Below are 27055 nucleotides of genomic sequence, written 5' to 3'. Positions count from 1 at the left end.
CTTCAAACCTCTCACACACTTGACACTTTGTGGACTATAGGTAAAGGTAAAGGGACCCCTGACTATTAGGTCCAGTCATGACCGACTCTGGGGTTGCGGCGCTCATCTTGTTTTATTGGCCGAGGGAGACGGTGTACAGCTTCCGGGTCATGTGGCCAGCATGACTAAGCCGCTTCTGGCGAACCAGAGCACCGCACGGAAACGCTGTTTACCTTCCCACCAGAGTGGTACCTATTTATCTACTTGCACTTTGATGTGCTTTCGAAATGCTAGGTTGGCAGGAGCAGGGACCGAGCAATGGGAGCTCACCCCGTCATGGGGATTTGAACTGCCGACCTTCTGATCGGCAAGTCCTAGGCTCTGTGGTTTAACCCACAGCGTCACCTGTGCCCTATAGGTGAATGTAAAAAAAAAAAGTTTGCTGTAGGTCATAGTCCTGTGCACACTTACCCAGGAGTAAATCCCATTGAACTCAGTGGGACATACATCGGATTAGACTATTCAGCACTAAGAAAATGCTTCAAAAATCCTGGGAAGGATTGCTAAACCAAATTAGCAACAAAATCCTTAGAATGTAGGGTGCCCGATTTAGATATGCAACGACTGTCAAGATGTGTACAACTACTGTGTCCCCCCCCCAATCTTTCCTCTCCTGCTGATTTCCATTCCCTTTTTCAAAACTCTTATCTGGGATTGCTAATGGGTCATGCATCTTGAATTATGCACTAAAAGTGCAGCATGACATAACCTGGAAATCTGGATTCTTCTTTGAGAACCTATTAAGCCATTATCCATATGTTGTCTTAATTATACAAATGAATCCTAGAAAAAAAAGAAGAAGTGTAGTTAAGCATTTGGGAAAACAATTTCGGAAAGGGTTGCTGGCATCTTCCTGTCTCGATAGACAGTGTCTTTGGAGGTCCTGGGCTGCCCAGACAAGAAGCTTCTTGGCCTCGCTGATGTGGTCCAAAGGAAAACAGAGCAATACATTTGGTGCCAGCTTAGCTGCAGGAGTTGCCGGAGTTGCCTCATATAAGTTGCCATCCAACAGTCTTAGGGACTCCACTCTGGATTTGTGTATGGTTTACTCCTTAGCCTTTTCTTCTTCCAAAGATATCCTGCAAGGCAGCAGAGGTTTAGGACCAGGGTTTTCCTTTTCCTAGATGGTCTAGGTGGAGGGCTTATGGGGTGTTAGGAGAGCGGTATTACCTCTGGTGGGGGACACGGTGTGTAGTCTGTTGGAAAGGCTAGAACCAGGCAGAGGGCCTTCTTGGTAGTGGTGCCCGCCCTGTGGAAGGCCCTCCCATCAGATGTCAAGGAAATAAACAACTACTTGACTTTTAGAAGACATCTGTTTAGGGAAGTTTTTAATGTTTGATGTTTTGTCATGTTTTTAATATTCTGTTGGGAGCAGCCCAGAGTGGCTGGAGAAACCCATCCAGATGGGCGGGGTAGAAATAATAATAATAATTTATTATAGAAACATGAAATCACATATATGTATGGTACAGAGGGTTTATCCATTCAGGACTTCATTGAGGCATCCATCACCTCTGATGGGAGACACCAGCATCCGCCTGCTGGATATCACATCAGTTCCTGACCTTATAGGTGACAAATCTGTTTTGCTGATTCTAAGCTTTCTGATCCTCGTGGTTATTAGGCTGTGTGGGGTGTGTGTGTGTGTGTGTGTGTGTGTGTGTGTGTGTGTGTGTGTAAACTAGAAAATGATATAGACTGGACCAAGCTACAGCAAAACTTGGGGGAGCGCAAATGAAGAGGTGCCTAGGATGCCACAAGGAGCATACTAACCTTGACTTTTTGTAGTGTTTGGTCTGGGTCTGTATGTTGCAACTTTCCTCCAGTAAATCAAACTGAGGCAGAATGATGTTGGCAGTTTATTCAGTAGGTGGCAGCATTTCTTTAGGACGACTTGTGCTATTAATTGAGACAAGGCTATTTGCAGAGGGAAAGACCTTTCTACATACAGATTAGATCTAGATCAAGTGCTACTGTACAGAGAAACCCCTTTGCACTCAGCACCCAGCCTGCTGCTCCACCCCATATGAATATGCTCCCCCAAAGAAACCTCCCTCAGACTGAAGCCATATCAAAGGTGAAAGCCCAGTATTTCATAATAGGAAAAGTTATTTCCAGTCTTTATCATCTATTTACAAAAAGCCCTGAGAAGTAGGTCATAGTTATACCCATTTTACAGATGGAAAAGAGCATCCCAAACAGAGCAAGTGTTTACTAAACTAGATATATATGCATACAGTAAAAGGCTAGCAATTGAAACCAAAGTACTTACATGGATGGTGAAGTGATCTGCCCACACCTTTTACTTTCACGAAGAGTTTCAGCAAATGTAATGATATTCCATGGGGCTTTACACATCTCTGACTCACCCACTGCATCCACACTAATAAGTGGGGTGATGGGCAATGGGTGTTTGTGAAGGGCTTTGAGATCCTCAGATGAAAGTCACTAATGAAATGCTCCGCTGCTGCTTTGACACTTTCACTCCTTCAGCAAACCTCCTTGTTAATGAGGAATTGCCAGAGCAGAGCATCAATGGGGAAGAGCAAGTGGCAGGAGATGAAATTTCACCTCTGCAGACTAGAAGCAGAATATGTGGCTCACTTCATCCCATGAAAGCATTCTCCTGCTACCATGAGGATCGCTGCCTCCGTCTCGCTTCTACATATCTTTAGGAAATGCTCAGGGTTGCATTCAAAGCAGTGCTAATGTTCTGTCAGTGCAAGGAATGTGTACAAAGGGCAAATCCAGCAAAGGGAGGCTTTCAAAAAAATGTTATTCACTTAGGGGGCAATCTATGGCAAGAACCATTGGAACGAGCTGTTGAGGATGTGGATCCACAGCTCCAGAGGCGGATTTGGGGCAGTGCGACCGATTCTGCTGTACTGGGTGCTGAGCCTAGAGGACGACACAGGGCGTTACAACTATGACAGCTGAGCAGAATGGAAGGCAAGAAGTGGGAGGACGGTGCTGAATTTTGGCACAGGGCACTGCTGAAATTTGAAATACCAAAGTCTGCCCCTGACAGTTCAGCTGGCTGCTTCCTGGTTCAGCCAGTGTAAGTCCCCCCAAAGGGAGATTATGGGGGCATGGCATGGGTGGGACCAGAGAAGTGGGACTTGAGCTGGATCTGAAGCATGTGCAGCTTGGCCATGTGACCTGGCAACCCAGCACAGAGCACTGTTTAAAAGACTTGATTCCCCTCTGCCAGGCTTAGGCAGAGCAGTAGCAGAAGCCCCAACTGCTGAACTGGGTCTGGATTTGGTATAACTTTACACTGGCTCAGTTTACACCAGCTTCTTGTGTATAGGATTGCTCCTTTAGCAAGGAACTCCAGCAAGTTCTCCTATCTTGTGTTTAAAGGTTGGGGGCTGCATGAGCTGTACAGAGAGAAACTGTTCGCCCCATGAAGAGCTTATTAAAACGTATTTTATATCTTAAACCCTTTGAAAATTCCAAGAATTGTGTGGGCTTGGGAAAGGGTCTTTTGGCATCAGTGACATCACAGGCGCTAGCCAGTCAGGGGGCTTATGATAAATCACCCAGCTACCACTTTCACTACAGTTTTTTCTTGCACTTGAGAATCAAGCTACAGGGAGAATCTGACTGAAGGAGAAACCACAAAATCACGCCGGAGCGTTGGGAAAACAGCCTCAGGGGCACAAGTTAGAAGTTAGAAGGAAGTTGTTTCTCTTGGAACCACAAAACTATGGTGGTAATACCATCACCTCTCACAAAACGCAGAGTGAGGTGCGATGTGAATACAGTGGTACCTCGGGTTACATATGCTTCAGGTTACAGATGCTTCAGGTTACAGACTCCGCTAACCCAGAAATATTACCTCGGATTAAGAACTGTGCTTCAAGATGAGAACAGAAATTGTGCTTCAGCGGTGCGGCGGCAGCAGGAGGCCCCATTAGCTAAAGTGGTGCTTCAGGTTAAGAACAGTTTCAGGTTAAGAACAGACCTCCGGAATGAATTAAGTACTTAACCCGAGGTACCACTGCAGTGGCGTCATTTGGCTCGACTGTTTCTCTCACCAGGGAGTGTGCAAAGTATGTGCGCTACTCTGCTCTTTCCAACTCCCAGAACCTAAAATAGGACTTCGGCTGGAAACATGGTGTGCTGCTTAACGACAGCCGTTTTGGGTTCCTCCAGGTGAAGGGTTCCTCCTTCAGCCAAGCTGAAGATTCCAAGTTCCTGCTGCAACGCAACATGGGGAATGCCAGCAGGGTAGATGACGACATGACCAGAGGGCTTCCATTGGAGAAGAAGGGTCTGTTGTGAGGCTGCCACAGAGTTCGTAACTCTAGGTTGGATCTAAATGTTCCCTTCCTCTGATGTGAGGAGTGCTTCCTTCAGTGAAAAGACTTTATCCGGTTGGAGGAATTCTGCCTGTCCTATGGGACAAAGAAAATGAGCTGATTAATGATAGAATAGTAGAGCTGGGGGAGGCATCCAAGGTCATCTAGTCAACGGAGGAAATCACTGATAGTTTGGCCATGCAGCCTCTGCTTAAGAGCCTCAGTGATGATGGAGAGTTCACCAACTTGCAAGACAATCTGTTCTACTGTTGAACAGCTTGTACTATCAGGAGGATATTCAAATGTTCAGTCAAAAGATCTCCCTTCTTGCAATCTGAACTGGTTTGCTTGGGTCCTACCTGCTGGAACAACAAGACTAAAATGTTAGAATCTTTTTTTTAATAAAAAACACGTTCCTTCTGTTTTCATTACCCTACTTTTCACTTATTGAGTGTATATATCTTATCATTAGGCTGGTGTGTTATGCTTCCTATGTTGTTGAAAACAATGACATTTAATCAAAAATAATGCATGTTACAGTTTAAAAACAACAACAAAACTCAAGCCAAGGAGGGAGATTCAAAGGTTGAGGAAAAAGGAGCCGTGGCAACTGTCTGTCTCGGGAGACAATGGAGGTGTGTGCCTTTGGGGTGATGTCAAGCTGTTCGAATGTTTCAGTGCCTGCTGTGGCTGTAGAGAACGATATAGGAGAGACATGTTTTGTTGCATCTAGGGAAGATGAAAGTGTCCAGTTGTGCTGCTGCAGATGCACATGGTGTTTCTTCTCTCTGTGCTCCTCCAAGCGGCCTTTTCTCCTCTGGTCACCACTTTGGATACACAACTTGACTGCCTGTCTCCAGGCAGTGTGGTCCATCAGCAAGGGATTCCCACAAGGCAGGGTTAATGTTGCCAGCCTTCCTGCCATGTTAGTAGACATCTTTGTAATGCAGAGTTGGAATGCCAACAGGCCTGGTGCCGGAAGCCATGTCTCCATAGAGAGCGTCCTTGCAGTGTAGGAAGGCTGCTGATATAAATGTGCTTTTACTCCCTCCACGCATGTACCTATTTCTCTTTAAGTCCCATAGAAGCAGCAAAGCTGAACTGAGCATCTTTCACCTGCCATTGCCGCTTTCAGCGGCAATGGACAATACTAAGCTCAATGGACAATACTAAGCTCAATGGAGTCAGTGGTCTGACATATTAAGTCAGCTTCCCAGGAAACCTAGTCAGAAACGAGCCCCATTTCGCTTGTTGTCAGCACACCCAGAAGCCAAGAGTTAACAGGGCCGAAAATCCTTAACACGCAGCAAATTCACAGCAAAGAGAAGCATCTTTGTTCCAGTTCCCTTCCTGAATGCCCTTCTTTCTCCTGGAACCAAACACTCTGCAGGCATCACAAACCCACACAGCTGGTTTACTTTAGCTCCTCAAACAATACCTCCATGGTCTTCCGGTTGCTCATGCTAATGATGGAGTTCAGCAATTCCACCGAGAGAGAAACACGAGCCAAGGAGACAGTCGGGAGGGGAGCTGGCTCCTCTGGGGATTACTTAGTGCCGCAGAGTGGCATTAGCATAAAATAAGTGTGCTCATACCTACAGAGCAAGCTGTAACAGTTACGTAATATTAGACTGAAGAGAGGAGCCCTTCTTTAATGTGCATAGCTTCACTGACTACAAAATGTGGCAAGGCCTCCTGCCGTTTCTGCCCTACAGTCCTGTCCTGACTGAGCCACTGGAAGCAAAAGAGGCAGATTGTCTTTTCAAGTCAACATTGCAAGGGCTCTGGGGTTACCTTAACGCAGTTGGTAGCACTAAAACTTTTCATTATGCAGATCTGCAAACAAACAAATGCCACCGCAACCCACACTTGTCAATTCCATCTCCAGAAATACAGTTTCAGGGCTTGTGCCACGAAGATCTTGCTCAGAGGCTGGGACCTAACCAATCATGTAACCCGGCATAGTTTATTTGATCTAACCATGGATGCTCAGATACCCAGTGCTCCTCTTCAAGCATCCAAGAGAACAGGGAGCTGCAATATCCGTCCTGGCAAACAGCATGAGGTTCCTGGATGGGCCAAGCTCCCTAGGAATATTAGATGCCAGTCATAAGGGCATAAGAAGAGCCTGCTAGATCTGTCAGCTCCGCCTGTCATTGGCTGTGGCTTATGTGGTGGAGTTTGGGCTTTAAAATTTCAGCAGCGTCCTGTGTGACGCCAAAATTCAGTGCCCCCTGGCCTCTAGCCTTCCATTGTTCGTCCTTGTTGTGACGCCCCCTGCAGTGCCCTCTTGGCTCAGTGTCCAATGGGGCGAACCAGTCACGTTCTGCTAAATCCGCCCCTGATGCCACCAGTCCCAGAGGGAGCCACCAGCCACCTCTGGACACAGGGCTGGCCCAAGACATTTTGCTGCCTGAGGAAGAACCGTAATGGCACGCCCCTTCCTCTGTCAAGGTACCAAACACTACCCAGGTGATTTTGGCACCTGAGGCAGGAAGTCTCACAAGAACTTTTCTCCCTTTCTGGCGGTAACAATGCCACCATAATAATTTACACGATTTACCATTTGCTGCCCTTTAATGACACCTAAAATGAGCTGCCTGAGGCAGATGCTTCACTCTGACTAATGGTCAGGCCAGCTCTGCCCATACAAATGGGCACATATCAGAACATTTGTAAGATGACATCCCCACACCCAAATCCCCTGGAATGCAGATGGTGCCCTGGCCAAGGACGAATCTTGTTCAGTCCTGAGTAAGTCTATTGTGTGGTGTATAAAAAATAGAAACAGCATTCAAATAGCTTTCATTCTTGACATGCTCATCGAGTTTAGCATATATGTTCATTTTTCACCTCCCTCCTCCCCATCTGCCATCTGGGGTAGATGAAAAGGGAATCTGAGGTCTAACGGATCAAATCTGCTGATCTCTATAATGGGACTTTCGTAAACCCCAGATTATGCCACTGCCCATCAGGGTGAAAGGAAAGGAAATCCAACTGGGCTACTTTGCAGGCATTTTACATCTTAGCAGTTACATTTTAAGTTTATAGTCGGAAGACAGAACAACCACTTTCTTTTTTACCCATAGACTCTAAAATAAAGTAGATCCCACATATATGGGATGGGATTGGGGGGGGGGGGGGTTCAGTGAGAGGGAGGAAAAGACTTTGGGTTCATCCAGACTTCTGCTTGGCTCCCAGAGAAGCTCAATCTTTCCTGCTGTATCGGAGCAAACATCAATCAGGTTTTTAGGCACACGACAAACAGAAGTGTGGACGAACCCTTCGAGTTTGGCATATTTCATTTTAGAAATCAGTTCTTTATTTATAAAATGAAAACTGCCAGAACTCAGACCTGGGAGATGTAGCATGCAAGAGGCTACGTATATGCTTTCTGTTATATTTCTTTATGTTCCTATTGATCAAAGTACACTCTTGTAATGTCAGGTTAAAGGTTGAGCTTTCATTCTTCAGAACCTGGGTTATCTTTTGTTCTTTCCATACATCATTTTTATCCATTAATATATATATATATATATATATTTAAATCTACTCTGCTTTCCCACTCCACAGGAGTTGCTCAATGTGACACAAAATATAAAAGCAAACAGAAAGACCAAACTGATAAGCTATTAAAACGCAAATGATAAAAAACTATAAACAGCAGTAAAAGAAAGAGAAAAAACACCAACCAGGAGCACAAAGAGCAAAGCTCACAATCAATACAGTAAGGCAGAGGGAGCCAACCTGGTGCTTGCCCGATGTTGCTGAACTACAGTTCCCATAATCCCTGACTATTGGCCCTGGTGAGCGTAGCGGATGGGAATTGGAGTCTCAACAACATCTGGCTGCCTCTGCATTAAGGTAGCCAAAATGGCTTGTTTAAAAAGTAACACTTCCAATTGCCAGAGAAACCCAGGTAAAGAGGAAGGTAACTTAACACCTTGGGGCAGGCAGTTCCACAGACAAGAGGCCGCCACAGAAAAAGCCCCATCATGCATTGCCACCAGTCTCGCCTCACTAAGCAATGGCACCAGAAGGGACCGTAACAGCTGATGTTAAAGGATAGACAGATTCCAGTAGGAAGCATAGGACCACAAGAAGCTGCCTTCTGTGGAATCAGACCATTGGTTCATCCATCTAGTTCAGTATTGTCTACACTGACTGGCAGCAGCTCTCCAGGGTCTCTCCTAGACCTACTTGGAGATGTCAGAAATTGAAGGGCCTCCTGCAGGCATAGCAGATGCTCCTCCAAGGAGCAGGGCTCTTACCCGCAATAAGAAGAGACAGTCCTTCAAGCGGCTTTGTCTTAAGCTGCATAGGGATTTATAGGCAACAACCACCAGCAACATGAACGGCACCAGGAAAGAATAGCCAGTGACTCTTGTTTATGTTAATCGTCTGCCTGGTGATTAGTATATATAGTATGTACATGAATCTGCTACTGAAATCAGCTATGAGCTCAGACGGGCGAGTCATAAATAACGCTCAGCGTTACTTGTGGAATATCCTAGGGTGGTGGGCGGGGAGCGATGCCTTCAGATCTGTTCGAATCGCTATGAATACGCAGCAGCGAATCAAGAAGACACGCCATCGCCAGCCCTTTCCTTTAATGGATTCGCTTCATCAAATTTATACACTGCTTGTTTAAAAAACAAAAACGAAGCACCAAAGCGGTTTACAAAAGATAAAAATGGAAAATCACAACCCTTCCTGAAAGCAATAAAAAAAATTTCAATTTTATTTTTAGTTAAAATATTAAAGCAGATTAAAATTTTATAGACCCTTACACCCACTTTGAATGGGCGCTGCTGGGAGAACCCCGCTTAATATTTTTTTTATAAAAATGACACCAAGGCCTGACTCGCAGCACGAGCGATCAGATTTCCCGGGCTGGCCTCGCTCGGCGCCCGACGCGGCAGCCAATCGGAGCCCGGCCAGCCTTCCTCGCGCCGCTGCCCGGGTCCGCGAGGCCCACCCTTCTTTGTTGCGGCGCCCAATGGGGGCGCTCGGAACGTCGGCGGCTGCCGGGTAACATGGTTCCATGTCAGAGAGCAACACTTGATCATGGAACATGGGCTGAGGCCGGGGCGGCCGAGGCAGCTGCAGAGGCAGCATCAGCCGCAGCCGCCGGGAGAGGCTCCGGTGCAATGAATCGCTGCGCGAGCAGGTGAGGCGGGCCGGGTTTTGCGGGGAGGGGTGCCCGAGGATGGGTGGGGTCGCGCGGCGGCCGAGAGAGGGAGGAACCGCCTGTTTTTTTAAAAAGGGCTTGCAGTAATCACAGCGGACAGGTCCGCCTTCCTCCCCGCACGTCGGGATCCCGAGACCGGTGCCAGCTCGCCTGCATGCGTGCATGCACCCAGCCTTCCTACCTGCAGCATCCGAGGCTGTTTGCCGCATGCAAGCCCCGGAAGAACGAAGCGCGCCGCTGCTACTGCTGAACGGCGGCGGGGCTCGCCGAGATGCTCGGTCGGATCCTCGTTCCGACGGCATTAGTGGTGCGCCCCCCTCCCCGCCCCCCCGCCCCAAGTCAGGCTCCATGCAGGCGCGGAGCCGGGTAGCCAGACACAACAAGCAGGGAGATCTGGCGGAATCCAGCCTCGCTGTGGGGGTGACAGATTTATGATCACCCGGGACAATGTTATGCGGGAAGAGAGGGATCCAGCTCTGCAGCAGCAGGCTCCCGCTTCCTTTTGTGTGACAGTTCCCAGAGGGTTATTCCAGGGTGTGCGTATAAATGTGTAGATGCGTGTCCTTAGAGAGAGATCAGGGTCCCTCTTGCCTTCAGCCGCCCTCCGGTGAGAGAGAACCTGAGCGGGATGCCGAGGAAGAGAGGGATCTGAGGGTCCTCCTCTTTTGTTTCATAGGTGTATCCGATAAGTGTCTGCTTTGATTACTGCTGTTCCATTGTTTCCCATTTCTGGCTGAGAACAACGAGAGCCTCTGCCTGATGCGTCTCGCTCGCTAGTTCTCCTAGTGGGAAACGGGCTGTTTTGTCTGACCATGATGCTAACATGTGCTGTCTTGCACCTTCTGTTGTTATTTTCGAATAGATTCTGCCTGCAAGAGGAGAGACCCGCCGGTGATCTGCTTGGCTGCTGTTAGCAAGCAACTTCATGCCAACCTGATTCCTTGGGGGGTGGGGGAAGAGGGGATGGGGAGTGCTACCTGGCTGGGACACTGAGCTGTCCGTCTCTTCCTGCTTTGCCCTGGAGAGGTGCCTCTCGTCCCTTTGAAGGCTCAGTGATGACGGGGTCCAGCTCCAATGCTTCCCGCCACCCTAAAGGAGACAAAGGGGGCCGTTCGAGGAGCTCGCACGCCCGGACGGTTGGCCTTGCCAACAGCGGGGGCTCGGAAGAGGAAGACAAAGATGGAGGGGTGGTTTTCCTCGTCAACAAAAGTGGCTTCCCTATTGATGGGAAGACCTGGGAGAGGATGTGGGGCCACGTGGCGAAGGTGCATCCGTCGGGCAAAGAGATGGTGGAGACCATAAGGAATGCTGACAACCTTGCAAAAGTAAGTTATGACTGCAGCTTCCTTTGTCATGGGCCTTATTCTGCGGCAAGGGTCTGCAGATTCTCTAGCCCAGACAGGTGGCTAGTTTACGGATCTCCTAATGTTGTTGGACTCCAAATCCCGTCAGCCCCAGCCAGCATGGTAGATGGTCAGGGATGATGGGACATGGAGTCCCATGCAGCACCTGGCGGGCCAAAGGTTAACCACCTCTGCTCTGGCCAGGTGTGTGAATCAAGCTTGTGGGTGTGGGTGTATTTACTCATTTGCACGATCATTTCTGCTTTCCCCAGTGAGGGTTTCAAAGAACGGTAGAGTTGGAAGGGACCACAAGGGTCATCTAGTCCAACCCCTTGAATTGCAGGAATCTTTTTGTCCAACGTGGGGCTTGAACCCACAGCCCTGAGATTAAGAGTCTCGTGTTCTACCGACTGAGCTACCCTGCAGGCTAACTGAAGGTTGGTAGCTCTTTCTTTTGCAAGCAAAGGATTAACTGTAAGGAAGTCAGGCATTGGGTGAGGTAGCCATGGCAATGGGAAAAAGAAACCCCCATTAAAATAATGGACATTAGGCATGCTCATGCGTTCCAATGGGTCTGCTCTGAGTAGGTCTAACATTAGACACAACCCACCAGCTCTAAAGAGGGCACTGAAGACTTGCCTAGGGACCAGTGCATGCCTTGCTCAGCCTCCTTTGGTCTTTGAGACTTGGCCTAAGTGCCCACATGTTTCCAGGCCTTTCCTGTACCATGAGGACTAGTAAGTTGCTTTAAAAGAAGAAGCTTGTACCAATTTGTATCCATGCGTGCAGTACTGTGGTGTAGTGTAGAGTATTCCCAGCCTTGGTTATACTTGCATTAGTAGACCTTTGAGACATCTGTAAACGCAGCCCAGCAGCTGTTCATTTTCATCCCTGGAGGAAATGCTTTCCATGCACATTAGAGCGGAGGCCAGAGGTGGTTAACAGCGACAGTCATCTGGGCATTTCCATGCTAAGCACTTAACTTTGAGCAACGAATTGCTTTCCGTGCATTTGGAAATGTCGGGTCTCGTCGTTTCCCTCCATGAACAGTTGTGAAAGTTTGCAGCTCTCTGCTAACAGCTCTTGTGATGAAATGAAATCACAGGTGGCACAACAGCTGCAGTTTGGCAGGAAAAATGACACTTGGCTCAGGATTGCGTTGAATTTCGGATTTGATGGGATGCAAAGAGAAGTCTGTAGAAACCCTCAAACCAGGCAGTTTGGATTGTTTCACTCTGACCAGCTGCTCCAAGCTTCTTCTGTGCACTTACAAGTACTACATGAAGCTGTCTAGGCCAGATCATTTAGCTAGTCTTACCTACCCTGACTGGCAGTGGCTCTCCAGGATCTCAGAGTCTTTCCTACCACCTAGAACAGGAAATGCTGGAGATTGAATCTGGGATCTTCTATCAATGAATTACGGTCCCTTTTCTATCAGATGTGCTCTGCTACTCAGCTACAGTCATCTCCAGAGGCTGCCCACACCTTCAATATAAAGGAGAAGCAAAATTGCACCGTTGGTGAGCAAAGAGGCAGGCCTGATATTGCTTGCAGTCATGGCGACACTAAGGATGATGGACTGCACTTCAAGATGGATTAATGGTTCTTCAGCCCTAATTAAAGTCCTCCACACATACCCAACGATATAAGTTGATTGGAGAAGGGCATTCAAATGGCCTCCAGGAGTTACCTTCAGAATTAGTTAAGAACTCTGTGTAACATTTGGGAAGTGGTATTATCTATTTATATATCACATTTATATCCCACCTTTTTCTTCCAGGAGCTCAAAGTGGCATACATGGTTTTCCCTCTCCTCATTTAATCCCCTGAACAACCCTGCGAGGTTGGTTAGGCTGAGAGGCAGGGACTGGGCCCAAGGTCACCCAGGGAGCTTCGTGGCTGAGTGGGCATTCGAACCCTGGTCTCCTAGGTTCTAGCCCGACACTACTAACCCACGCGGGCTGAATTTGCCACTGCTGCAATCCTATGTACATTTAATTAGGTGTAAGCCCTATTGTGCATGAATATGCAGCAAATTGCACTGTCAGCTTTCCAAGCAGCTGCATCCCAGGACACTGAGGCTGGCTGGTCATATGGATAAATAAAACAGGCCCTTATATAGCGCTGTGTGTGGAAAGAATGAATACGAATGATAATAATAATAATTTTTTTATTTATACCCCACCCATCTGGCTGGGTTTCCCCAGCCAGATGGGCGGCTTCTAGCAAAATATTAAAATACAATAACTCATCAAATATTAAAAGCTTCCCTGAACAGGGTTGCCTTCAGATGTCTTCTAAAAGTCAGATAGTTGTTTATTTCCTTGACATCTGATGGGAGGGTGTTCCACAGGGCGGGCACCACTTACTGAGAAGGCCCTCTGCCTGGTTCCCTGTAACCTCACTTCTCACAGTGAGGGAACCGCCGGAAGGCCCTCAGAACTGGACCTCAGTGTCCAGGCTGAACAATGGGGGTGGAGATGCTCCTTCAGGTATACTGGTCCGAGGCCGTTTATGAGCTTTAAAGGTCAGTACCAACAGTCTGAATTGTGCCCGGAAACGTATATGGCTGTATCCAGCTAAGTTATCCTCAGAATAGACCTGTTGAAATTAATGGACTAAGTTAGTCCTGTCCATTTCAGTCTATTCGGGGTAAGCTAACATCAAATGCAACAGGCTTACATAATATGATTGCATTATAACTCTAACAATAAGTAGGATATATTTACTAGTCCTCAAAGAAAAGCAAATGTCCTACATCTCAGATGCCATGCATCCCTGATGAGTTTGGGACGCTTAGAATCATAGAACCGTAGAGTTGGAAGGAACAACTAGGGTCATCTATCCAACCCCCTCCAATGCAGGAATCTTTTTTGCCCAATGTGGGGAGCTTGACAAAGACTTTCCTAATGCAGCAGGAATTTTAAAGTGGTTTCCACCCCTGTTTTTAGAATGAATTTTAATCTTATTCTTTGTATGATCTTTTTTTTTAACATTCTATGTACACAGCTTAGAAATTCTGAATATAAAGCGACGTATAAATGCCTTACATAAATAACAAAATGAAAATATAGTCCCTTAGCCATTCTGCCCAGAATCTGTTGTGTATTTCAGCATTCCCCTTTGCTTTGAAAAATGAGGGTGATAATTAGGGTTGCCAACTGACCAGAAAAAACCCCATACCTGGCTTTCTCCTGTACCTGTCATGGCAGCTTGAAGGGCACTGAGTGAAGCATCATGCAGATAAGCGTTACCAGCTATGAATGTATGACAATCAAAGCATTAAAGGCACAGGAGCAACACTGGGTTGAAAGAAAGAGCTGGGTTTAGTTTTTTTGTTTTTTAAGATGGTTGGCAACCCTCTTTCCAATCCCTCCATTTTAATTCATCAGCTGCTAGATCCCAATTGAAATCCTTGTGAATGGACTTATTCAAAGTAAGTGCTAAATTGCAACGTATGGGAATCTGGCATATGCCACCCAAATTAAATCTGTAATTAGTGATGATTTTCTTATTAGCGTGTCAGAGGCACGCTATTTCCTCTTGGCCAGAAAGGAATTGGGATTTGGGTTTCAATGAGCATCCCAGCGCCCCAGTTGCTATTGCAGGCGGTCAAGGCAGATGCTTCCTTCCCTCAGCTTTTTCCATTCCGAATTCTAATTCTGCACCATGTGACTTGCGGCTGGCCTGGTGATTGATGAAACAGCTGGTGATGGAGACAACTTGCGATGGAAACTCTCCAGAGATAGCTGCCCTTCCAGCCACCTGTTATGTCTGCAAGGCTACATACTGCGGGGCACTGAGACGACTTTCCTATTAAACTCCCTTGTGTTTTAGCAGTCGTGAGCAAGCATGTCGTCCGTCTGGGCAGGTTGACATTTTGTTATGTGCCACAGAGTTGCTCTGACCATTTGTTTTTCTTTTATACAAAAACAAAACAAAAAAACAGAAACCTGGTCTGATACCTGGTCTGACTGCCTGATCCTACAGTAGATCCCTGGGTGGCAACTAATTTTTAAATATCCTGTGCACATCTGCACAAGGCAATTCCAGTGCAAACCAGGAATTAACCACTTCCGTTGTCATGCGTGGAAATCTGCCACATCCTGGATCAGATTATTTATTGTGATGTCAGGTGATTGACAGGTGGGCACAGTTTCCCACCATCAAACTTGGCCCATGGGGGATGGGAGAAAAAACAATATGTTACACTGTGAAGATCCAGTACTCCACCTCTGGTGAATTCAGTCGAGTGCCTGTGGTCCTCTAGGTGTTGTTCACCTACAGCTCCCATCATCCCTTGCTGACTTGGGCTCATGGGAGTTGGAGTCCAGCATAAATAAATATGGAGGGCCCAGTCTGCTCTGACTAGTAGGTGACCTTCTCTTCCTTAATGAGCCAGTGTGGTGTAATGGTTACAAGTGTCGGAATAGGACCTGAGAGACCAGAGTTCAAACCCTGACTCAGCCATGAAGCTCACTGGGCCAATCACTGCCTTTCAGCCTAACTTATTTCCTAGGGTTGTTGTGAGAGGAAAATGGGGAGGAGGAGCTATAGCTATGCTATATCACCTTAATCTTGTAGAAAAAGTGGGATGCAAAATGCAATAAACACAAATAAATAAGTTATAACTTCCTTAAACAAAATTTAGCACCCTGGGGGAACAGAACAGCAGCATCAAAGGGCTGGGGCAATATTTCACATTTTTGGAAACCGGTGTCCCATTTTTAGGAACAGGCACGACCCAGAGCTGTGACAGTATTGGAATCCCTGACTGCCGACATCAGTTAAGAGCGGGTGTTCAACATTCTTTTGTAAATCTGTTATGCAGCTCTAAATGGTAAACTTCTTTAAAAAGTTGTTCATGAACCAAGCATGAGATTCTCATGGCAAAGGAAGCTTGTTTGTGTTTCAGACATTTCAGCATCTGGTCACTGGCTCCTGTCACATATGCCAGCAGTCCGGCTGCTGAAGGCATGTGTCCATGTCCGTTTGTCAATTGCTGGCACAGAAGAGTGACATGTGGCATCATAACCAGCTCCCTTTGACAGTGCCGCAAACAGCTGTGGTGAATATTCTGGGGAAAGTATGGCTCAGGGAGTAGTGCTGAGTGATGGGGAACTGTCTTCTGTGCATTGCAAGGCCAAACTAAGAAAACAGTTGATTTGGCAGAGCTGGCCTGATGCTGGAATGAAGACCAAACTGAGCCTGGAGAAGTTGGCTCTTTGTAGCACTTAATGTGTGTACATTCTGCCCAAGACTGCCCAATCCTATTGTTATGAACTGGCTGGAAAGAGAGAGGAATGGTGGGAGGCTGGGGAACCCCAAAGGGAAGAAGGCCCCGGACCTGGGGATTGGTGGTGGGATGCCGATGAGTGCTCAGAGGGAGAAGAGGGAGCAAACTGGAGGAAGCTGGAGAGGTAACAGGGCTCAGTGAGAAGGGAGAATCTTGGGTAAAGTTCTGAATTGGAAGCTGCAGCAGGAGAGAGGGATGAGGGAAGCCAAGAGGCAAAGATGAGCCAGGGTGGTGAAGAAGCTTCCCCCTCCCTGGTCTCCCAGGACCAGGAGAGGCATGAAGTGAGAGAAGCAGAAGCAGACATGCCAGCGTAGTCTCAGATTGCTTGGGAAGGACCTGGGAGAGGATGAGACTTCAACAGTTGTAGGAAGGTAGGGATCCTCAGTCTCCACAACTGCCTCATAGGGGCAAGACCTACCAAAGAAGAATTGCTGTGCTCATTAGGCCTGGCAGACTATGCTTCTAATAAAGAGCTAACTTTGCTTATTCCATATGATTTATTGCTGGCTGGCTCCTGTCACTTATGCACTTGCTATAAGCCAGGGGTGAAGAATCTGTGGCCCTCCTGATGTGGTTGGACTCCAGCTCCTATCATCTGTTGGCCATATTGACTGGGGATGGTGGGAGTCCTGCAATATCTACAAGGCCCTAGACCAGGCTTCCTCAACCTCGGCCCTCCAGGTGTTTTTGGCCTACAACTCCCATGATCCCTAGCTAGCAGGACCAGTGGTCAAGGATGATGGGAACTGTAGTCTCAAAACATCTGGAGGGCTGAGGTTGAGGAAGCCTGTCCTAGACGCCTAGATAGGGTCAGGCTGCACGAACTTCCGTAGCGTAAACCAGCGATGCCGCTGGCCAGTTGGGAAATGAGGCTCAGGAGCCATGTATCTGCATAAATGGAAGTGTGTCTTGGTGCAAATTTGAGAGTAGATGGCTAGGGTCTTCCTAGCATTGATGAAGGCCAGTAATCCTGTTGGCAAAGCGTTTTTTTAAAAAAATAAGAAAGAGAGCATTTGAGGAAGAATGGAAAATGTTTAGAGAACTTTGAAGCAGTAGTCAGAGAGATGGGTAGGTAGACAAGACACCTTTTGCAATTTTATGAGAACAAACGAGTATGATACTTCTTCAACAAAATATCATAAATGTATACATTTATAAATCAAAGAGCCCAACCAATATCTCCCCCCTATTAACTTTATTAAGTATGCTGGTTTCTTTTTCTTTGCCCCCCCCCCACTTTTAATTTTTTGTCCATGGTTATTGGTATTCTGGATTATACAAATCATTGTTATTTAAAGTTTACTTGCAATTTGATGTATCCTGTCTAAACTCTGCAATTATTGTGTGCTTCTTTCCATGTCAGTACTTGTATTTTCAATGTACTTGCATATATCTATCCATATAACTATAAATAAAAAACAAATAATGGTAAAAAGCAGGGAAGCGAAGAGTCAAGAAATGTGGGGCCACTGCACAAAAGACCCAGGGCTTGAGCCACCCCATAACCAGACCTCTGGTGTGAGCAGAACACTGTTATCCTGAGGTGATTTAAGCTCTGCCCCCTTCCTGCTTGAATAAGCAACAACCTCTTAACATTTCTCTCTCTCCTCGTCCACAGCCTTCAATGCCATCCTTGCCAAGCTACAGGGCTTCCATGACCATCCCTGAGTGGCTTCAGGCAATACAGAATTACATGAAGATGCTGCAGTATCCTTTTTTAATATGTATAAATATGTTCTGGAGACCCAAATCTGCAATGTTAAGCTTTTCCATCGAGCTATTGAGTGAGTGAATGAATGGAGGGAGGGAAAAGGGTAAAATGTGACATGAGAATGGAAAGCGAAGGAGGGGTAAAATTCTCTTTGCTGCCTTTCCCCAGCACTGGGGAAGATTTGTGAGGCTACCTAAGCTTTGGCCTGCTTTGCTTGGTCTTGAGGGCCATGCAATTAGCTTGTGCTGACACTGATGAGGATGTAATTGAAGAGGGAGATTTAGCATCCAATCGATTGAAAATGTCCTTTGTGAACTCCGCTTCCAAGGTCATTGGGAAGAGAATTTTCACGTCTTTGTGGTGATGAATTGCTGCTGAGGAAGAAAAGGTGGCGGCCATACCTTTGAAATGCCAGAGCGGCCTATATTTTGCTGAAGGGGCCTGTGAAGCCTTAGGAGCTTGGTGGGGTAGATCATTAGATGGAACAAGTGAGATCTGCAACAAAATTTTGCCATTCCCCTACACCCCAAATCAGTACTACAGTGGTACCTCGGGTTAAGAACTTAATTCGTTCTGAAGGTCCGTTCTTAACCTGAAACTGTTCTTAACCTGAGGTACCACTTTAGCTAATGGGGCCTCCCGCTGCTGCTGTGCTGCCACTGCATGATTTCTGTTCTCATCCTGAAGCAATGTTCTTAACCTGAGGTACTATTTCTGGGTTAGCAGGGTCTGTAACCTGAAGCGTTTGTAACCTGAGGTACCACTGTATTCTGTGACTACTGAGCATGCTCAGTACTCCTTGAGCTGCTTCTTGGGTTCCCCCTCTCTTAGGTGCTGTTTTGCAAATTTTGGGTTCCCCCCAAGCCTACTGGTGCTATCCTCGTGTACATGAGCAGTGCCATGAGCGGTTCACAGCCTGGAAAGAGAGGAGATGATATGGTTTAGCAAATTGGAGTCCTGTAAGAAGAAAGCTGAGTTTTCACCTAAGGAGAAACCCACACTATACATTTACAGACCATGGCTCTGTAGTTTGTTAAGGGTGTGGCGAATTGCAGCTGAGTGAGAAGTTCCCAGGATTCTTTGGGGGAAGCCATGTGCTTTAAATGTACAGTGTGGATGTGCCCAATCTATCTTAGTATTGCCTACCCTGACTGGCAGTAGCTCTCCAGGCTTTCAGGGAGGGCATCTTTCCCAGCTCTACCTGGAGATGCCAGGGATCTGCATGCAAGGCAGATGCCCTACTCTTGAGCTACAGCCCTTTCCCAGATAATTGCCTGCAATTCAGACTAGCAATATGGATTGGAGGGGGAGAAGTGTGCTTTAAGTATACAAAGCATTAAGGATGTCTTGAAATCTGATTGAACTTTGTTTGACATTGCAACGAACCTGACCAGCTTTTAAAAAATTGACCATTCTAAACCTCCTGAGGCTCTGCCTTACAAAAAAAGCCACTCTAAAGCAGAGCCGCTTCTCCAGTTTCCCACGCATCTAAAACAGCAAATTAACCTGATGCTTTGCTTCCTTTTTTGACACATCACTCCATTACAGTTCAGCTCTCCATCCTAGAAACAGATGTTCCCATTGGGCTATTAAGCGGCCATCCTGTGTCTGGCTATTAAGCTGCAACTCTGAGTCAGAAAGTGATTTAAAACCACCAGAAGGCCCTCAGAGCTGAACCTCAGTGTCCGGGCTGAACAATGAAGATGGAGACGCTCCTTCAGGTATATAGGACTGAGGCCATTTAGGGCTTTAAAGGTCAGCACCAACACTTTGAATTGTGCTCAGAAACATACCAGGAGCCGGTGTAGATCTCTTAAGACTGGCGTTATATGGTCCCAGCAGCCGCTCCCAGTCACGAGTCTAGCAGCTGCGTTCTGGATTAATAGCAGTTTCTGAGTCACCTTCAAAGATAGCCCCATGTCCATTGTCAAATACATCTCCATTGTGTATGTTTTTAAATCTATGATTAAATTGGAGGTAATACCCCCCCCCCACGAAAACAAAGATCACCACAGCCAATCACAAACAAACAACCACACCCTAGGTCAACCCCAGCCTCTCTCACCACCAAAGGAACACAATTGAACAGCAGAGAACCTGCACAAGCAATGGTGACACCAAACCCTGCATATATTAAGTAAAATATAAACATTGCCATCCCACCCCACCCCACCCCCACCCACCTTTCCCTCCCTCCACCTCTTTCCCCCTTTTCTTCCTAATGTCTCAACAAATGAAACTGATTTGTAAAAATGTTACATGGTAAAAATACGAGAGAGAGACATTACACATACTTTTGTAAATCAAGAAAATCTTTAATAAAAATACATTTTTTAAAAAATGGAGGTAATAACTTTTAATAGGTGGTATGCATTTTTAGAAGTGATGATGGTCATATCACTTGCTCAAACCAATTGATTTCTCCTCCCTGTTATGCAGTTACTTTGCCTTAACCAATGAAACCCAGATACAATCACACAGGGACTCAATTTTTTGAAATTAGGAAATCAAGACCTCTAAGTGGGTAAGTATCAATTGGACTCATTGGGGGTGCTGGATGCTCTGGTGGGCTTGGGTTATTTTATTTTTAAAGAGAGCTCCTAAGGTTGGGTAACTTTTCTGCATGGATAAAACAGGATAGAATGCTCGACATAAGACGAGCCTGTTGGACCAAGCCAATGGCCCATCTAGTCCAGCATGCTGTTCTCACAATGGCCAACCAGATTCCTATGGGAAACCTGCAAGCAGGATGCAAGCACAAGAGCCCTCTGTTTCCAGCAACTCAGAAACTTTGGCTGTGTGAACAGAGGCCAGAAGTGGAAAGTTACAATCTTAGCTCAGGTCTGTACCAGTGACAAGGCCAGTTGCCTAGCCAAAAAATGCCAGCTTGTCGTTGCTTCATCGTGGACCAACACTATGTGATAAGTCATTGTGTGAATCCTCCCAAAGACTGCATTATATGGCTCATCTGCTGCAACAGACAGATGTCGGTTATGACTAGTGGTGTACAGTGGTACCTCTGGTTGCGAACAGGATCCGTTCCGGAGGCCTGTTTGCAACCTGAAAAGAACGCTCCCCGCGTCTGCATGTCTGCGCATTTGCGAGTTGCCGCTTCTGTGCATGCGCGTGATGTCGTTTTGCGTGTCTGCGCATGCATGAGTGGCGAAACCCAGAAGTAACCCTTTCCGGTACTTCCGGGTTGCTGCAGGACACAACCTGAAAGCGCGCGACCTGAAGCAAACGTAGCATGAGGTATGATTGTATTAGTAAGTTTTGAAGTGCAGGAGCTTATCGTGATAGCCCCATAGCCCTGCTGTCAAGGAGAGACAAAAACATGGTTTTTGTTCCACACCCACACCTATCAATGAGCACTAGCATAATAACATAATACAAGCTAGGCAAACTCGGCCCTCCAGATGTTTTGGGACTACAACTCCCATCATCCCTAGCTAACAGGACCAGTGATCAGGGATGATGGGAACTGTAGTCTCAAAACATCTGGAGGGCCGAGTTTGCCTATGCCTGGCATAATACCTTGTTTGTTAGATCAGCATGACATGCCATCATATCCAGGACTTCCTAGGAGTAAGCTCCAATGAACTCAGTAGTGTTTACTTGCCTAGGATTGCATTCGACATGACTTACTTAGGTCCGTTAATTTCACTAGGTCTACTCTGCGTAATAGTTCGCTGTAACTACAACCCGTAGGCTCATCTTGAAAAACACATCGAGACAAGGTTTAAACAAAAGATCCCCGTCTGCTGAATTGCAACCTCTTTAGCTTTTGATTGGAAATGCAAACCATCTTGCAAAGAAGGGTTACCATTTAAACTGCTAGGGAGAAGTAGGAAAGGGAGCCTCATCAAGGAACAGAAAGAAGAATCCAGCCTTTCCTTGATTATTTTTCTCCCTCTCTGGCCTCCTCTATACTAATCTGTCACAAATAATCTTGGAGGCCCCATTCATTTGCCAGAGCAAGAAGGGTCCATCAATTACCCTGGTGCACTGGCCAATGACATCACTGCTCCTATCTTGAAAAAAGTCGAGAGCTGCACTCCCCTGTATATCCCTTCCACAGTGCCGCTGTTTTTTGGCCTTAGAATGCAACTCTGTTGCTGAGTCAATGGTCCCACAATGGGGCAGAACAGTCTTCCTTGTGTAACGAGTGGCAAGCTTTTGTTCTGCTGACTTCAGTAACAACCCCAGATCACTGGATGGAATAATGCTTCTAATTGCTTTTACAACTTTTTTAACTAATTGCTTTGAAATGTTTCTAACTGCAATTGCTTTCAGAAGCTTTTAACTTAAAAATATATATCTTTTCATTACTGACAACCCAAAAGTGTGGCAGCAGGGCATTATATCATACCATATAAAAGTGTTTAACTATTTTTTAGAATGGTTTTGCTTTTGCTTTTTAAATTGTGGATCTTCGTGCCACCCTGGGTTTTTTGTGGGGAGGAAGGGTGAGATATAAATTAAGTAAATCAAATCAATCAATCAATCAATCAATCAATAATTGTGCAAGTATTGTGTGGCCTGACAGACAACATGTGTCTACTTAAATTAAGCTAGCAAAATGCCCGGCGTCTTGGATTTTAAATATCTGCCTTCAGTATGTTGGTGAGCAGAGGATCCTGATAAGTGAGGTCTTGCATTGGAAATGGAGCATACATTAAAACATGACTTTAGTATTTCGACAATAAGAGGAGGATGAGTTGCTGCTTGCGTTTGCTCTGCTCAGCTGGTGAAGACTGTCAGGCACTGAAACCATTAATATTCTGCCCACCCTGATGGCTTCAGGAAGCGGGGATAATAATTACCATCTTGTAAAACCCTGTATTGAAAAGCTGCCAAGACGCGCTCCTTTTTCCCAGCTAGCAAGGAGACTGCTGCACATGGCTTTGCATGCACATGGCCTGCTGCTTCTGAGCCTGGTGTCAGAAGTTCTCAAGGCAGGGGGCTCTGAAGCTTCCTGTGGAGACCCAGAAGGTCAACTATTATTTATCCTTCCTCGTATGTCTTTACCCAGGCAGGAAGCTGATTGACAACTAGCCTCTACTTCCTCCCAACTGGTGTAATAGAAGAGCTTTAAACTTCCACCTCTCGTAGTATTTCTTCTAAGTACATAGTATTTCTACTAAGCTGGGTTAGATCAAAGGACTACCTGGGCACCAAACTAATATATAGTAAAACTGTATAATATAAAATAGAACCACAGAGACTGGGAAACTGTGTCTCTGCAGATGTAGTTGGACTAAAATGAACATTCAGTGGCCTTTTAAATGTGATTGTGGTGGCAGCAGCGGCGGTTTGTTTTGTCCTTGTCCTTGTTTTCGTCTTATGTATTTTGTGTTCTTATTTTGTATTTTTAAGTTGCGAACCTCCCTGTGATCTTCGGATATGATTTGTGGAAATTTGTGGTACACAAATTTAATAGCTAAATAAATAATAAATGCAAATAATAGTAGTAATAATAATAATAATTAATAATTTTGTTTATATGGTGGAACATTCCATAGGACACAGCAGTGCAGATGTCTCAGCTCTGCAGGGTCCACCACTTATTTTGACATTTTGATAAGTCTCAGACGGGACTGGCTGGAAGACAATTGTAGGAGACATATTGTTCAGTGTTACTTGGGGGGCCTGTTTGTGCCAGCTCCTCCCAGCACAGCAGGCTGCTTGTCTGTGTTTTAGCTGCTGCGTTTCCATAGTGTGATCCCTGATCTATGAATAGGAATTGTTGTGAACGTGGTGAGCCAGTGCCTGTGGCAATGCTCAGAATGGGGACCTTGAAAAACGCTGAAGCTGTGTCTGTAAGCAGCTTTGGCTGTGATGACAGATGGGATGTGGGGGGCGGGGGGGGGGGAGAGAGTTGTTTCTCTGTCTCCCTGCAGGGGAGATGCAGACATGCCTTTTTTGAGTGAATTGGAGAAGCACATGGACAGGTACTTGTGATTCCTGTTCCTCATGGATCCTTGTGACATCTGAAGCTTCTGTGAACAAAAAAAGACATTGCTGTCTAGACTGGGCTAGTGTGATAACTAAAACAAGGCTTATTCTCCAACTCCACCCATCTACTTTTACAGGCAGCTTTTCTGAGATGTCCTGTATGGGGACTCAATTGTTTACTGCCATGACTTTTGTTAGTATAGGACTGGACCTAATGGTCAGGGGTCCCTTTACCCTTTACCTTATATGCCTAAAGCGTGCCTTATGAGGAATGGTTGAGGGAATTGGGTATGTTTAGCCTGGTAAAGAGGAAACAGAGAGCAGCTATGACAGGCCTCTTCAAATATCTAAAGAGGAAACAGAGAGCAGCTATGACAGGCCTCTTCAAATATCTAAAGACAGGGGTCAGCAAACCTTTTCAGCAGGGGGCCGGTCCACTGCCCCTCAGGCCTTCTGGGGTAGCCAGACTGTATTTTGAAGGGGAAAAAAATGAATGAATTCCTATGCCCCACAAATAACCCAGAGATGCATTTTAAATAAAAGGACACAGTCTACTCATGTAAAAACACACTGATTCCCGGACCGTCTGCGGACCGGATTGAGAAGGTGATTGGGCTGGATCTGGCCCCCGGGCCTTAATTTGCCTACCCATGATCTAAAGGGCGGTCACCTGGAAAATGGAGCAAGCTTGTTTTCTACTGCTCTGGAGGGAGGACCCAAATCAATGGCTTGAAGTTAGAAGAAAGGAGATTTTGGCTAAACCTCAGGAAGAACTTTCTGACAGTAAGCCCTGTTTTGCAATGGAACAATCCTTCACTAGAGGTTTTTAAACAGAGGTTGGATGGCCATCTGTCATGGATGCTTTAGCTGAGATTCCTGCATTGCAGGGGGTGACCCTCAGGGTGCTTTCCAACTTTACAGTTCTATGATGCTATGAAAAGAGGGAATTGCTATTTTATGCCTGGAAAGTGGCACTCAGGTGAATGGGAATGTTCCTGCGCTACAGCAACTATGCTACAGCCACTGGTGTGAATGGAATCCAGCGGGATGAACATACGCCAGAAGTGCAACGTGGAGAAAGTCAATTGCAATTCAGCTTGCAGTGAAAGAGCAATGTTTATGAGCGCTAGGAAACTGCCCATCTGGAAGCAGACAAGGTTCAGCAGGCAACCCACAGAGACGTCAAGTCAGAATTGCAGGGCTATAATTAACATATGAGTATAAGAAGAACCTTGCTGGGAAAAGCCCTTCTAATGCAGCAACTGGAACACTTTGGGAATTGTTCTAACTTTTATTGTGTCTGAAATTTGTTTATCTGCAGGAGTTCTGGTGTGCTACTTTAACAAACAAACAGTCAGGAGAAAGTCTCTATTAGGAATGAAACTGACTAGACCAGAAAGGGGTGAAACATAGGATACTGTCTACACCTGAATGTTTTTTGCAGCCCAAGGTCTACATGACTTTCTGGGCAGCCTGGACAGAGCAAGGAGTGCAAATGTAACCCTTGCAACACAGCTATGCCCTCCTTTGGCCAAAGAGATCAACAGATCCTCAACTGGTTTGAAGACAGGGAACTTGTTATTGCTGCAAAGTGCGAGGCTCTTGTGCACTACAAGGGTGCGCCCTGCGAAAAGGCTCTTGCTACACTGAGAAAGGCCCAGAAGATTGCCAGACAGTGTGCCAATGTGGAATATACTCAAAGTCGAGTGTGAATTTCATGTTCTTTATTCAGCTCATAGTAGCAATGAATGAAACTTTCCCCAAAACTCTGCTATATATACATTATTTACACAATGGGCCCCGCATGATTGGCTAATTCCGGGCTGCTCCTATAGGCCAATCAGGTTGCGGATTCACCTCCTCCAGAAGCCTAATTGGCTGCTCCTGCAGGCCAATCAGGTTGCTGATTCACTTCATCCAGCAGTCTGACTGGCTGCTCCTGCAGGCCAATCAGGTCGCTGATTCACTTCCACCTGGAGCTGGATTGGGTGGCTCCTGCGGACCAATCAGACTGCTGCATTCTGGGTCCTGTTGTTCTAGAATTCAGCTCAGTACATAACACAATGACTACTGGCTAAAGCTTTGCACAGTAGGCTAGCCTCTAAACACCCACCCATCCCACCTAATTCATTCAGACAAGCAAGAGGTGTCATTGGAATTCAGGGGCACATCTCAGCCAGGCAAAAGCCCTTAGGGTGCAAAGCAGCTCCGGTGAAGGGGCTGCCTGGGGAGAGTTCAGAGGGCCAAAAAGAGAGGATTGGAGGGCCGCACAGACCTGGGGGTTCTTCACCCCTGGCTTGCAGGGTTTCAGACAGGGTTCTCTCCCAGCCCTGTTGGGAGATGTTGGGGACTGAAACTGGGGCATTCTGCACGCAAAGCAATGCTCCGCCACTGAGCTGCCACCCTTCCCCTGGCAAGCCAATATGGTCAGTTTCACAACTCCAGTTACTTATGTGGAACTAAGTCATGATGAGGAATTAATAAAGCAGTATAAAACAGGCTGCCTGCTCCACAAGACTCCTCCACAACTCAGTTAGGTTTGTGCAGTCGTGAAGTCATCAGTGCTGGATCAAGCAGTTCTTAACATTGTTTTCTTCTGAAATAAAAAGTCTGTGTGCAGCTTCCCGGTGTGAAAACATTAGTTGCTTTCTCTGAGTGACTATAGTACATGGCCGTGGATTTCAGGCACAATGATTCTTGGTCCAGCATTTGTATAAATGATTTGTTTTCTTTTTCCTCCCCTGCTTTCGTAGGTTAATGGAATCGGCAAAAGAAATGACCAGGGAATCTTTACCTATCAAATGCCTTGAAGCAGTTATCCTGGGGATGTATCCTTTTATCTACGAGTTCTTTGCTCGGATCTGTTGTTGTTGTTGTTGTTGTTAATAATAATAATAATAATAATAATAATAATAATAATAATATAATGGTAACCTACACTTCTTGGATGCTGTGTAACAGCACCGGCCAAAGGTGAGTTAAAACAGAGCTGCTTTGGGGAACCTGCTTCCTTCCAGATGTTACTGGATCACAGCTAACCATGGGGCTGATGGGAACTGAAGTCCAACAACATCTGGGCTACACATCTGTGAGGCAGAGGATTGTTGGAAGCTTGACTCCTTTTCAATATGCTTTGAAACATCTCCATTGGCCTAGTTTACTTAGATTACGTAGGAGCAAAGGGTTCAGTTTTAAATAAAGTAGGAAATTGTGATG

At 46.2% G+C, this 27055-nt stretch overlaps 1 protein-coding gene across 2 annotated transcripts in view; it reads left to right on the top strand.

The window, feature by feature from the left end:
* The first annotated feature begins 9329 nt into the window (after nt 1-9329).
* VASH2 (vasohibin 2) overlaps nt 9330-27055 on the top strand; it is a 41329-nt gene continuing 23603 nt past the window's right edge. Inside the window, exons 1-5 of one of the 2 annotated variants that reach the window (XM_083605470.1) lie at nt 9330-9513; nt 10397-10859; nt 17792-17880; nt 20352-20408; nt 26593-26667. In XM_083605470.1, the coding sequence (XP_083461596.1) occupies nt 10590-10859; nt 17792-17880; nt 20352-20408; nt 26593-26667 (491 nt within the window). In that variant the 5' untranslated portion in view covers nt 9330-9513; nt 10397-10589. The remainder of the gene's footprint in view (nt 9514-10396; nt 10860-17791; nt 17881-20351; nt 20409-26592; nt 26668-27055) is intronic. The other variant, XM_083605469.1, reaches the window with a different exon arrangement.

The sequence above is a fragment of the Podarcis filfolensis genome, assembly GCF_964270895.1.
Source record: "Podarcis filfolensis genome assembly, chromosome: 3".
Lineage (NCBI taxonomy): Eukaryota > Metazoa > Chordata > Lepidosauria > Squamata > Lacertidae > Podarcis > Podarcis filfolensis.
Note: the sequence above shows the minus strand (reverse complement) of the source record. Positions and strands in the feature narration are given on the sequence as shown.